This window comes from Lolium perenne, chromosome 3, assembly GCF_019359855.2.
Source record: "Lolium perenne isolate Kyuss_39 chromosome 3, Kyuss_2.0, whole genome shotgun sequence".
NCBI classification, from domain to species: domain Eukaryota; kingdom Viridiplantae; phylum Streptophyta; class Magnoliopsida; order Poales; family Poaceae; genus Lolium; species Lolium perenne.
The window spans coordinates 13305779-13319241 of NC_067246.2; the positions used below are offsets into that span (position 1 = coordinate 13305779).

General features: G+C 47.1%; 2 protein-coding genes across 2 annotated transcripts; one reads left to right on the forward strand and one right to left on the reverse strand.

Moving 5' to 3' along the window:
• Positions 1–1089: 1089 nt before the first annotated feature.
• Positions 1090–2214, reverse strand: LOC127321477 (mannose/glucose-specific lectin-like). The gene is made up of 3 exons (XM_051350513.2): positions 2209–2214; positions 1456–2112; positions 1090–1344 (listed from the first exon to the last, which is right to left on the reverse strand). The coding sequence occupies exons 1-3, from the start codon at positions 2212–2214 to the stop codon at positions 1090–1092; spliced, it is 918 nt and encodes a 305-aa protein (XP_051206473.1).
• A 2310-nt stretch (positions 2215–4524) lies between these two features.
• On the forward strand, positions 4525–5332 carry LOC139837792 (inorganic pyrophosphatase 1-like). Its single transcript, XM_071827068.1, has 2 exons — positions 4525–4597; positions 4662–5332. Exons 1-2 carry the CDS (start codon positions 4525–4527, stop codon positions 5330–5332), a joined length of 744 nt encoding a protein of 247 aa, XP_071683169.1.
• The last annotated feature ends 8131 nt before the right edge of the window (positions 5333–13463 follow it).

The window sequence follows — 13463 nt, forward strand, 5'->3', positions numbered from 1 at the left end:
GGCAGAACGGTAATACGGCGGTGGACTGACGGAGAAACTGCAGCGGACTCCGGCGAGGTCGGCAGAACGCCAGTGCCGCGCTCGGCGAGCCATGTATGGTTGTCGCCGTTGTTAGAATCATAACACTGGCTAGAAGGTAGGAGCTAGCTTCAGGCTGCTCCTCATGTAGTTGACGTGTACAAGTACAACATAGCGATGAGAGAGATGATCCATGAAGCTCGATCGGTTCCGCGTAAGGCAAAGTCGGCAGAACGCTGAAACTCGCGTAGTGACCGTGGCGTTTTGGTGAAGTCGACAAAACGGTAATACGGCGGTGGACTGACGGCGAAGCTAAACGTTGGGTTCCGGCAAAGTCGGCAGAATTGTAGCACGGCAATACTGCGGCAGACTCGACCAGAGATTGTTCGTATTGCTTGTGGCTGTTAAAGTTTATAGGTTACCTTGCTGATCCAGTCCTAAACTATTCGAGTAGGACACGAGTTGTCCTTGCTGACGATGGATAACGACTCTACTCGGGGCAGGCCAGAGATAGGTGCGATGACTTTTCGCTCGGGTGAACCGGTACGATGGCAAACACGAAGCGTTTTTTTAGTTGATTGACTTACCGGTGGCAGAACATGTAATTTAGACAAAAATCTTGGGTAGAAATAGACGGACGAATAAGAAGTTTTATTTTCTTTATTATTAGGTATAAATTTAGTTAGATCAACAAGAAATAAACAACAAAGTAATTTGTGAGCTTGTTTTAGACGAACGGGAGGTATTTATTTATTGCAAACCATGGGTGGCATATTACAACTTTATTCATACACACGTAGGTACGTATACATGAACATATATAATCTCTTAACAGTATTTGATCGAGCTGCAGACGATGCTGCCGGATCCCATCGTGCTTATTCATTACACACATATTATGACATATGTATAGCCAGCTAGCTAGCTAGTAGCTAGCTAGCAGGGGTTTAACGCATAGTAGCGGATCGAGTAGAGGTCTGCAGCCTGCAGGTACGACGTACATCTGGATGGGATCGATCGGTAGAGTAGCTAGCTGCTAGCTCGATAGATATATTTATATAAGTGATTGATTCATGGTTCGTTGGACACGAGCCCGACGTAGATGCCGAGGGCCATGAGGCTCTCCCCAGAGTGGCCGAAGAAGCCGACCATGGCGCCGTTGTCATCGCGGTCGTTCGGCAGCGGCACGCTAAAGGCAGTCCCCGAGGGGTACCCGTACGGGCCGTGCACATTCTGCTGGTTGGTGGTGAACTTGAGCGAGGTCACGCCGTAGTCGTCGAAAGTGCCAGAGAAATTGTTCACATACTCGCCTGGGCTCATGGAAAACTGCAAGACATGCATGGATGCATGACAAGTTGCATGCACTCAAAGTCGTCAGACGATCGATATTAGTACTCCGAAAGGAAATTAGGAATGAATTAACGTTGTCGTATGTACCGGCAGATTCTCATGTCCTTTGACCGTGCCCCAGGGGCCGGCAGATGTGGGCTTGACATGCTGGTCGACGTAGACGAAGGAGAAGCCTTTGATGCGCTCTCCTATTTTCTGGGTGCTGTAGACGCTGACCTGCTTAAGCTTGACTGGCGTGGTGATGTCCACGGGTTGGCCGGATCCTCCCCACGGACCGATCTTGACCGGTAAACCATTCTTCCCCAGCACGTAGACGCCGAGCGCCGTGAGGGTGTTGCCGGAGCAGCCGAAGAAGGCAACCACCTCGCCATTGTTCGGCTGCAACGTCACCACGAAGGCGGCCCCTGCCGGGTAGCCATACGGCCCGTACGGCTGCTTGTTGGTGACCAGCTTGAGCGAGGTGATGCCGGTGCCGTCAGTGGTGCCAAACACCTGGACGAGGTACTCGTCGGGATCCATGTTGATTTTACTGATGTTGTGTTCCGGGTCAATCTTGCCCCAGGGGCCGACAGGGAGGGGCTTCCTATTCTGGTCCTTGTAGACGAAGGAGAAGCCAAAGATACGGCCATCCTCGGACTCGGAGCTACAGATGGTGATGCTCACCAGGGATTGGGGCTTGCTTGCTTTATTGATGTCTTGAGGTTGTCCACCCTGCGGACCCCATGGACCAACCTTCATCGCGTCCTACATACAACATGCATCACAAATTAAGCAAGTTAGTTAGTTACATGAAACTAGCTAAGCACATACAGTTCTATATATACATATATACAGCCTTACCGCCATACTCTCGACCTACTTCAACTGAAAACTTAGCCTGATGTGTGTGTGCGCGCTTGCAAGTTGCGATGGACCTAATGAGGATGGAAGGCCACCTATTTATAGGGTGTAACCGGGCGAGCTTCCTCTATCTGACTACCTACCATCTCTGTTGGTCTCTATTATGTGTAGCTTTGATCTGGAAAGAGCAAGATTGCGAAGAATAATGTATCATGGTGATTGACATCAACTGATGGTACGTAAAAAAAAATCAATCGATACATCACACATTGCTCGATTAGATTCCAGTGTGAGGCCCTCAGCAGTGCAGCGATTAATGTTTTGCTAGATCGCCCTATTCAGTCTTTTGATTTGAATTAAAAAATTAAGAAAGTTCCATTGTTTCTCCTTATTATTAGCCGCTTGCATTATTGTTTACCCGATCACGCGCATGCGAAGCACTTCTAGGTATGCCATCAATTTTTCATGCGGCAAGTTGATCTGTAAAATAGCCTAAGCATCATATGTACTCCCTCTGTCCCATGAACGATATCATAGATTCTAAGACATATTTTATGGGACGGAGAGAATACATTGTTTAGTTAATAAGATTATTCTGGTATATGTTGTTACATTATTGTTTACTCTGGCAAATTATTGCAATAACTTTTTATATTATTTCTTAGGCAGGATCACTTCTGAATTTCAGGGTTGACTGCTTGGTGCCTGCTCTACGCACCAACGGTCAAGACTCACGAGTTGGTTTGATCTCATCAGGCTGGCATACAATTTAATACATAGGAATTCTCTACCCTATTAGATGGTCACTAAGATTTGAGATCATGCACGTGCAAATTAATCCGCATAATAACAAGTTCTTATTTAGACAGAAGTTATAACTACAATACAAAAGGATAAGAAAGAGGATACAATATTTTGGGGGTTAATTAGTGTGTACGCCTCATTTTCTCTGGTGCGGTTTATAAGGAAAAAAAAATTATTTGACCCATTTTCTTTGTGTGGGTATAAGGATGTAAAGCGTGCATGAACTCAATAGTGGCTAACAAGTTGGCAGGAAATTATTTAACAATGCTACCTCATATTCATTTGTCTTTTTTTTTCCTTGGTTACAAACATGTGGAATCATGAAGATGCTGTTTTTTTACAGGCCATACAAATTAATGAAGGTATCAACTCCTACATTTGGTTAATGAACTTCATATTTATGCACTATCTACTTCCATTTTTCTCTCTTTTAATTCTTATATTATGTGGCTTACTTTGATATTTATAAGCCTGACAGTAGTACACTCTTTCTAAATAGGGCTATTTATATGACATTTATGTATATGCCTGACAAAGATGATGCCTGTTACTGCTGAAACAAACGATGAGCATACATATCAACACAAATTTATCTATTAAGGTTAGCTCTAACATGCATTTACTATTGAATATCTGCAGTGGTGTCTCACCATCCAAGATCATCTCGTACGTACCAGAAAAGTTAGACATTATATTGTTAGCTATATGGATTATCAAGATCGCGGTTCCTACACAATGTGGAATGTCCCGGGCTGCAATACATTATGTGCCAGATGGTTCACCGAACTCTGGAATGTAGCAATATAAGGTGGCAGGTAAGAAATATTCACACTTAGTTTACATGGATCGGTGAATGTTATAAAATATTGGTTGATTGGCATTAAGTAATTTCACCCTGTCTTTCTATTATCACATGGATTTTCCCATTACCATTATGAGGTTGAAACATTACTTTAATGCAAGGAGAATGTTACGTCCTAACATGATCAAACTGGGTTGCATCTCAAGCCAAAAGATCGTAAAACCATCATTATATATACATAAACGTCCAACTTGCATGCGATATTACTATATAATTTGTTGATCAAGTTTATATTTCCAAGTCGGATTTTTGCCGATTTTTTCTAAAAGGAGGACCCCTGATCTCTACATTGATCGAACCACATACACTAGTAGACAAATGGCCATTGGTACCGGTTCCAAAGGACTTTGGTACCAGTTTCGCAACCGGTACCAATGAATCGGGACTAAAGCCCCCCCCCCCCCCCTTTGATACCGGTTCCTTACGAACCGGTATTAAAGGTGCGTCCACGTGGGTATGCAAGGACTTAAGCCCAAGTGCACCGCCATGGTATGCAAGGACTTAAGCCCAAATGCACCGCCATGGTGCCAAGCTCGGGTGCCACCACGTCGAGTAGCCTCAGCCCGTGGACGCACGACAGGGTCTTAGTTAGAGTCAAAAGGCAGCCCATTTAAACCCCTGATTTTGCTGACCCCACACGGCGGTTGGCGATGTCGACAACCACTCACGGACGCCGTGGCGCCATCGATTACCCAATAACTGAGAGGGCCATGGCGCCGTATAGTTGTTCTCTCCGATCGCCATGAGATTTTTTTATCAACATTGATAGATGACCACAAACCTGTAGCACCGTCCCGAGCGCCTCCTTTTCCCGAGCTCGATGCCGCCCGCGTGTGCCCGCCCCCTCCTCGTCACTTGGCCACGCCCCGGCCTCCATTGCACCCAGCGCGCGACGCTGCTCTACGCGGCCCCTGCTCCGTGTCGTTGGCTGCTGTCCCATCGATTGGCCACGTCGACGGCCTCGGCGCCACCGAGCTGTTCGACCGCCTCCTGCCCACCATGCCCTGGAACACCCTCATCGACACCGTCATGGGGGAGCTGCACGCGCGGGGCAAGACTCTCCACGACGTCGCTGAGGTGCTGAGGGCGGCGCCCATCGACCCGCACGTCGTCGCCGCCATCAAGGCCGCCTACGGCCTCGGCTGCGACCTCAGGGTCCTCTGCAACGCCAAACGCTTCTTCATCGAGACCATCCTTGACCACCACGGCCTCCGGGGCTACTTCTCCGAGATCAACACCAACCCGAGCCGCATCGACGTCGACGGCCGCCTCCGCATCGCGCCGCACCACGACTACCACACCGGCCTGCACGGCTGTGGCCTCGGCACCTGCCCGCCCAACATGTGCAAGGGCCAGGTGCTCGACCGCACCCGTGTTGGCATTTCGTCGAAAACCCTAAGCGCGGTGGCGACGAAGACCCTGAGCGCGGCGGCCGGCCTTGGCGTAGGCGTCTGCTAGCGTAGGGGCGACGAAGACGGAGGAGAGGCGGCGTGGCGAGGCGGCGTGGCCGGCGTCGGCGGCATCGGCGGACTACGTTGCTTGCCGGCGAGTGGGGGGAGGGGGACAAGGGGAGGAGGCGCGGGGACTCACCTTCTTGCCGGCGAGCGGGGGGAGCGGCGGCGGCTTGGCGCCGGGGAGCTGCGCCGGGGAGCGGGGCGTGGCTGCGGCGGACGACGGCGGACGACTGCGGGGAAATGTCGATGAATGGTGGTCGATTCACAGCGGCTAAGGGAAGAAACCGTGGAGAGGACCTTACGTACCGGTTCTCCCCACCAACCGGTACCAAAGGCCTTTGGTACCGGTTCTCCCCAACAACCGGTACCAAAGGGTTTTTTTTCTGTTTTGCTATTTCTTTTTCTGTTTTGCTATTTCTATTTCTGTTTCTGTTTTTATTTTAAATGTTCATATATACTATATATGACATATTTGCACACATTTTTAAATGTTCATATATACTATATAATGTTCATATTTGCACGCATTTTTAAATGTTCATATATAATATATAATGTTCATATTTGCACGCTTTTTTTTTATAATGGGCGCTTTATTTCCTCGACAATCTTACCTCGGGCCAAATGACGGAGGAAACGGGCGGGAAGAAAAGGGCGGGAGGAAAAGGGCGGGAAGAAAAGGGAGGGAGAAATGGGCGGGAGGAAAAGGGCGGGAGGAAAAGGGCGGGAAGAAAAGGGCGGGAGGAAAAGGGCGGGAAATAATGGGCGGGAATAAAATTTTATTACGATTGAACTGGAATTAAAGTACATAGTTCAACTGAAAATTAAGATACATGGCCAGATTAAGTCACAATTGGCCGAACTTGTTTTCGAATGTTGGAGTGATTCAGTCATAGTTGTGCCTAGCCCTATAAACGTCGCCACTGTAGTCGTCGTAGTCGCCGACGTCGTCGTCGCTGGCATCGGGGTCGCGGTAGTCGAACCTCGGCGGGTGAGCACGCATAGGCTGAGACTGTGGGTAGCGCAGGCGGGGGCCACGGTAGGCCATGACGTTCTGGAGAGTCCGGCCGCGCCACCACAGCTGACGGCCAGCCTCGTTGAAGTTTGAAGGAGGCGGGCCGTCCTCCTCGTGCCTGGCAAGCGCACTCTCATGCCGATTGATGAAGAAGCCGTCCCAAGTCGGGATGTAGTCGGGATGCCACTGGGGATTCCTCCGCTGCTCTGGCGTGAGCTCGAAGTAGTAGTGGTTCATGATGGCCATCTGGCGCGCCACACCTAGATGGATAGGAGGGACCGGTATGCCTCCGACGCTCAGCATCCAGCCGGTGGGGACGCGGTAGCCCGGCGGGCAGGGGTAGTTCAAGCCGCAAAGCGCCTCCGCCTCCCGGGGGGTTAGAGATACGATGGAAACCATGGGAGAGAGTGATGAGGTTTGCATATATGAGTCTAGATGTCATATGGAAATGGAGGCCAAGCCTACATATATATAGTGAAAAATGGCAGGAAGACGGAGACGGGAAGCGGTGGAAAGCTCGGGAAGAAAATAGGCGGGAACGCAGTGGTGCGGGAAGAAAATAGGCGGGAACGCAGTGGCACCGATGATGATGAGGAGGAGGAAGAAGAGGAACCCAGAGCTGGTGGCTTCATCGTGGCTGACGCCGATGATGATGAGGAGGAGGAAGAAGAGGAACCCAGAGCTGGTGGTGAGCATATGGAGGAAGAAGAAGAAGCCAGATGGATGGAGGAAAGGGTTGGGAAATCTCCCGTGGAGGAACTTCTCGAAGATGTCGTTGGTGCACACGCCCTACGGCATCTTCGGAAGTTCCGCTTCGGAATTTTTTTCCTGCAAGCCTGTGAAAGACTCCATCTCCTCTAACAGTGTTGGGAAAAGGGTTGGGAAATCTCCCGTGGCGGAACTTCTCGAAGATGTCGTTGGTGCACACGCCCTACGGCATCTTCGGAAGTTCCACCTCGGAAATTTTTTCCTGCAAGCCCGTGAAAGACTCCATCTCCTCTAACAGTGTTGGGGAAAGGGTTGGGAAATCTCCCGTGGCGGAACTTCTCGAAGATGTCGTTGGTGCACACGCCCTACGGCATCTTCGGAAGTTCCGCCTCGGAATTTTTTTCCTGCAAGCCCGTGAAAGACTCCATCTCCTCTAACATTGTTGGGGAAAGGGTTGGGAAATCTCCCGTGGCGGAGCTTCTCGAAGATGTCGTTGGTGCTCACGCCCTAGGACATCTTCGGAAGCTCCGCCTCGGAAAAATTTCCCTGCAAGCCCGTGAAAGCTACTTAACTAGTAAAACAAGCCAACCATCTCCATTGTTAATATCTTACATACAGTAACATCATTACACAAAAATAAATGGGAAAGTGATTTCCATATTGAGATACACAAGTTATGATCCCTATCTAGTCTTCTGAGTTTTCTTTGGTTTGGTCGACATGTCCTTCACATAAAAAACCTGAGCCACTTCACTGGCTAGGATGAATGGTTCGGTGTCGTACCCTAGATTCTTGAGATCCACTGTAGTCATTCCGTACTGCGGGTCTACATGTACCCCGTCTTTCAGGTTGAACCATTTGCACCGGAACAAAGGGACCTTGAAAGTAGGTCCATAGTCAAGTTCCCATATCTCCTCTATGTACCCATAATATGTGATCTTCTTTCCATTGTCCTCTGCTGCATCAAAGCGGAAACCACTGTTTTGGTTGGTGCTCTTTTTATCTTGGGCGATCGTGTAAAATGTATTCCCATTTATCTCGTACCCTTGAAAAGTCGATATAGTTGAAGATGCTTGCTTGGCCAACAAGTATAGTTGTTCTTCATGTGTGCCATTAATGAGACGTGTTTGCAACCAACCGCCGAAAGTCTTCATGTGTTCTCCATCAATCCAATCTTCACGTTGCTCCGGGTATTCCGAGCGTAAAATATTCTTGTGTTCCACTATATACGGAGCCACCAAACAGGAATTATGTAGAACTGTGTAGTGTGCTTGAGTGAAAGAATGTCCGTCCATACACATTGTTGCTTTCTTTCCTAGCGTGCCTTTTTCCACGCAGTCTCCCCTCATAGCGCGATTCAGGAACACCGATCGGCTTAAGGTCAGGAATAAAGTCAACACAAAACTCAATGACCTCCTCTGTTCCATAGCCCTTGGAGATGCTTCCTTCTGGCCTAGCATAGTTATGAACGTATTTCTTTAAGACTCCCATGAATCTCTCAAAGGGGAACTTGTTGTGTAGAAAAACAGGACCGAGAACGCTAATCTCTTCGACCAGGTGAACGAGGAGATGCGTCATAATATTGAAGAAGGATGGTGGGAACACCAACTCGAAGCTGACTAGACATTGCACCACATCATTCTGTAAATTTTGTAGAGTTAATGGATTGATCACCTTCTGAGAAATTGCATTGAGGAACGCACATAGCTTCACAATGGGTACTCGAACATTTTCCGGCAGAAGCCCCCTCAATGCAACCGGAAGTAATTGTGTCATAATTACGTGGCAGTCATGAGACTTTAGGTTTTGAAACTTTTTCTCTGACATGTTTATTATTCCCTTTATATTCGACGAGAAGCCAGACGGGACCTTGATGCTACTCAGGACTTCAAAAAAGATCTCCTTCTCTTCTTTGGTAAGAGCGTAGCTGGCAGTACCTTGATACTTCTCTGGATTCAGGTTGTTCCCTTCGTGGATACATTGCTGGTCCTGCCGTGCATCCGGTGTATCTTTTGTCTTCCCATACACGCCCAAGAAGTTTAGCAGGTTCACGCAAAGATTTTTCGTCACGTGCATCACGTCGATTGCAGAGTGAACCTCTAGGATTTTTCGAATAGGGTAGCTCCCAACATATATACATCTTCTTCCACATGGGTACGTGTCCGTCAACATCATGCGGAACAGATTATCCGCCAGGACCCATTCCAAAGATCACTTTTAAATCCTTGACCATATCATATATAACATCCCAGTAGGGCGGGTAGGCTTCGTTCGGTTATCTGCCTCACCTCTGAAATGCTTTCCTCTCTTTCTTACGTGATGTTGTTTTGGAAGAAATCGACGATGCCCCAGGTACACATTCTTGTTTCCCAAATATATACTGTCAGTCTCACCTAAACAGTGTGTGCATGCATTGTATCCCTTGTTTGACTGTCCTGAAATGTTACTAAGAGCAGGCCAATCATTGATGGTTACAAACAACAGCGCTCATAGGTTAAATTCCTTTTGTTCGTGCTCATCCCACACAGCTACACCTTCTTCACACCACAACTGTAAAAGTTCTTCAACCAATGGCCTCAGGTACACATCAATCTCGTTGCCGGGTTGCCTCGGGCCTTGGATGAGCACTGGCATCATAATGAACTTCCGCTTCATGCACAACCAAGGAGGAAGGTTATAGATACATAGAGTCACTGGCCAGGTGCTATGACTGGAGCTCTGCTCCGCGAAAGGATTAAAGCCATCTGTACTTAGACATAATCTTAAGTTCCTTGTGTCATCTGAAAATGACTTGAACTCTCTGTCGATTTTTCTCCACTGCGGCCCGTCAGCGGGGTGTCTCAGCATCACATCTTTCTTACGGTCCTCTTTGTGCCATCGCAACAACTTGGCATGCTCTTTGTTTTGGAACAAACGTTTCAACAGTGGTATTATAGGAGCATACCACATCAGCTTGGCAGGAACCCTCTTCCTAGGGCACGACTCGCCCTCAACATCACCAGGGTCATCTCGCCTGATCTTATACCGCAATGCACCACATACCGGGCATGCATTCAAATTCTCGTACTCCTCGCGGTAGACGATGCAGTCATTGATGCATGCATGTATCTTCTGCACCTCTAATCCTAGAGGGCAAACAACCTTCTTTGCTTCGTACGTACTAGAGGGCAATACGTTCTCCCCTGGAAACATCTTCTTTATTATTTTCAGTAACTTTTCAAATCCCTTGTCAGAAGTACCATTCTCTGCCTTCCATTGCAGCAATTCCAGTGTGGTACCTAGCTTTTTCTGGCCATCTTCGCAATTTGGGTACAATAGTTTGTTGTGATCCTCTAACATTTTCTCCAACTTCGACCTCTCCTTTTCACTTCCGCAGTTTATCTTCGCATAAAGAATGGCCCGACCCAAATCGTCATCGGGCTCATAAAAAATGGGCTCTTCTTCAGCTTCGTCTCCCCCCATTCTACTATCACCGTCTTCAGTGAACATAGGATAGTTGTCATCATCCTCTTCTTCTTCGTTGTCTTCCATTATAACCCCTCTTTCTCCAACAATTATAGCCGGGCATGAAACCGTTCTCAAGCAGGTGGATGTGAAGGGTTTTTGAGGTAGAGTAATCCTTCGTATTCTTACAGGAACTACATGGACAACAAATGAAACCATTCGACCGCCTGTTTGCCTCAGCCACGTTGAGAAAATAATGCATGCCAGTAATGAACTCGGGATGTCATCGGTCACCGTACATCCATTGTCGATTCATCTGCATTATATAAGTATATCAAAAATCATTAATTACACAACATCATGAATATATGAGTGACCAAATTAATTAGTATTCAAGTTCATCACATAAAACTAAGTTTTTTTTACAAAAAAGAAGAGGCTCACCGAGGTGGTGCCGGCTAGGGGACGACGCTGGCGATCGACGGCGGTGAGGACGGGGACGATACTAAAACCAACAAATCATACTTTAATTTGAGCTCAAATTGCATATAAAAAGAATGAAATCCCTAACTTAGGCATTTCATCGAACACCTTGCTCGCACTAGAAAAATGATACGAGTTAAACTAGCAAAGAAATGAGCTAAATTAGGAACGCCGGAAGAAAGGATGATATAGCTAACCCTTGGATAGATGGGTGCCGTCAATCTTGACAAAATGGTGGAGAAAAATGGTGATTTGTTGGAGTGTGAGAGGAGAAAAATATTTGGAAATGTGAGAGGAGAAGGAAAAATGGAGCTGCTCGGTGGCTCGGGTGGAGAAATAGGCAGGACACCCTTTAGTACCGGTTCTTTATATGAACCGGTACTAAAGGTGCAGCGCTGGCCCCACCTCCGCCTCAAATTTGGCGCGAAACCCTTTCTTACCGGTTCGTTTGTTACGAACCGGTACGATAGATCCTTAATGAACCGGTATTAAAGTTTCTCGGTGACCTGGGCAGTTAAACCGGTACTAATGTAGCCTTTAGTACAGGTTCGTAAGGAAACCGGTACTAAAGGTGAAATCCTTTGCCCGTTTTTCTACTAGTGACGGCAGTATTTTTCCTCCTCCTCCAAGTTTCCTCCTCTATATAAAGGAGAGAAGGGGCAGCCCTTGAGCCAACCCTATCCGCCACCTCTCCTCCCTCCTCCTTATTCCTGCGCTGGCTTGGCGAACCCCTGCAGGAATTTCTCCTCCACCACCACCACCATGCCGTCGTGCTGCTGGAATTCTGAGGGGATCTACTACCTCCGCTGCCCACTGGAACGGGGAGAGGAAGGTCTTCATCGACTCCGTACGTGTGACCGAGTACGGAAGTGCTGCCGGATCGCAGCACCGGAAGGATCGTCTTCATCAACCACGAGATTGGATCTCGTTAAGTCTTTGGATCTTCGAGGGTTAGTTCTCATCTATCTCGTTGCACATATCTCATAGATTATATCTTGGCTTTTCCATAGATTGGATCTTGGTTTTATTCGTCTTAGCGGTAAATTTTTTTGTTTTCTATGCAACGAACCCTACAAACGTAAGTGCCGGCGATACACACCGTTACCCCCGGCAAATAGGCTAGGCGCCAGCGGTAACAAATACCGCCGGAGAATTGGAGAAGGCGCCGGCGATAAGTTGGAGTTACCACCGGCGAAATACAAGGCGCCGGGGATAAGCCCTTACCACCGGCGAGGTGGTCGCCGGCGAATGTGAAGGCGCCGACGGTAAGGTTTTTTGTATTAGTGCTAGCCTATGGGGGTACACGGCAAAGGGAGGTGGGTCAACGGGGTCCCATGTTTTTTGCCATGCCGAGGCTAAAGACGCCACACGGCAAAGATAAAGGGACACGGCAAACTATGAATCTTTGTCGTGTTCTTCGAAGGGAGACACACGGCAAAGCCCATCCGATGTGGCACCGTCAGTTAGCCGGGGAAACCGTCAGTTCAAATTTTGCCGTGTACTGGGCTGGGAGGCACACAGCAAAACCTTTGCCGTGTTTCGGGGTGCTAGGCACATGGCAAAGGTGCATTGTCGTGTTCCGAAACAGCACTGCCGTGTCTATTGCCAACACGGCAAAGACCTTTTTTTCCGTAGTGATATATATATATATATATATATATAGGTATATATACACAGTCACACACTATTCAGATGCGCATGTTAGACCACCTAAAAAATCCTTTGATAAGTTTTGTATAAACGAAAATGTGAACAAACAAATAGAGAAAGACATAACATATACAAATTCTATATGTATCATTTTATATGCATATCCCAATTGGAAGGTTCATCCATCCCTAACATGAAATACTATAGCGATTGTCATAATACTATAAAAACAAGCATTACCCATGAAAAATATCCAGCATCCTGTTTCTCTAATTAGAAGTTGCGGCTTCGATTTATCTATCGGATGTCGAACACACATGGAGAGAAAGGATTTCGCAGAACATACAAAAAAAACCTATGGCTGGCGTAATGGATTCATTTTCTTTGTATTGACTATCAAGAGTCTCTCCAAAAAACATGCATACAAACATATTGTGTTATCATCAACTAATTAACTAAAGGAATATAATTCATTTTTTATCCAAAGGTATCAAGAGAAAATAGTACAGATAATAAACATTCAAAAGCATTATTTCTAATTTTCTTTATTAAAACAGTTGGAGAAATCTCGTGTTCTTAAAAGTCTAGATCTTGCGGATGCGTGGAGTTGTAATCTTCGCTTTGATGAAGTGCTCAAAGGGTTTGGGTTCATCAAGAATAGTGAAAATGGCTTATGTTTAGAAGAAAATAAGTGAGAGCCCACTAGCATTTTGAAAAATTTATGTGGATGACATATTGTTGATTGGAAATGATGTATCTTTTCTTGACACAATTAAGACTTCACAAAAAAATAGTTTTTCAATGAAGGACTTGGGCGAGGAAACATACATATGAA

Bases quoted from the DNA above. Each gene is read 5' to 3' on its own strand.
- LOC127321477 (XM_051350513.2), bottom strand. The intron at 1,345-1,455 runs GTACATACGACA...CATGTCTTGCAG, and splicing joins AAGGACATGAGAATCTGCCG to TTTTCCATGAGCCCAGGCGA.
- LOC139837792 (XM_071827068.1), top strand. From the start codon at position 4,525: ATGTCGACAACCACTCACGGACGCCGTGGCGCCATCGATTACCCAATA. The intron at 4,598-4,661 runs GTTGTTCTCTCC...ACAAACCTGTAG, and splicing joins GAGGGCCATGGCGCCGTATA to CACCGTCCCGAGCGCCTCCT.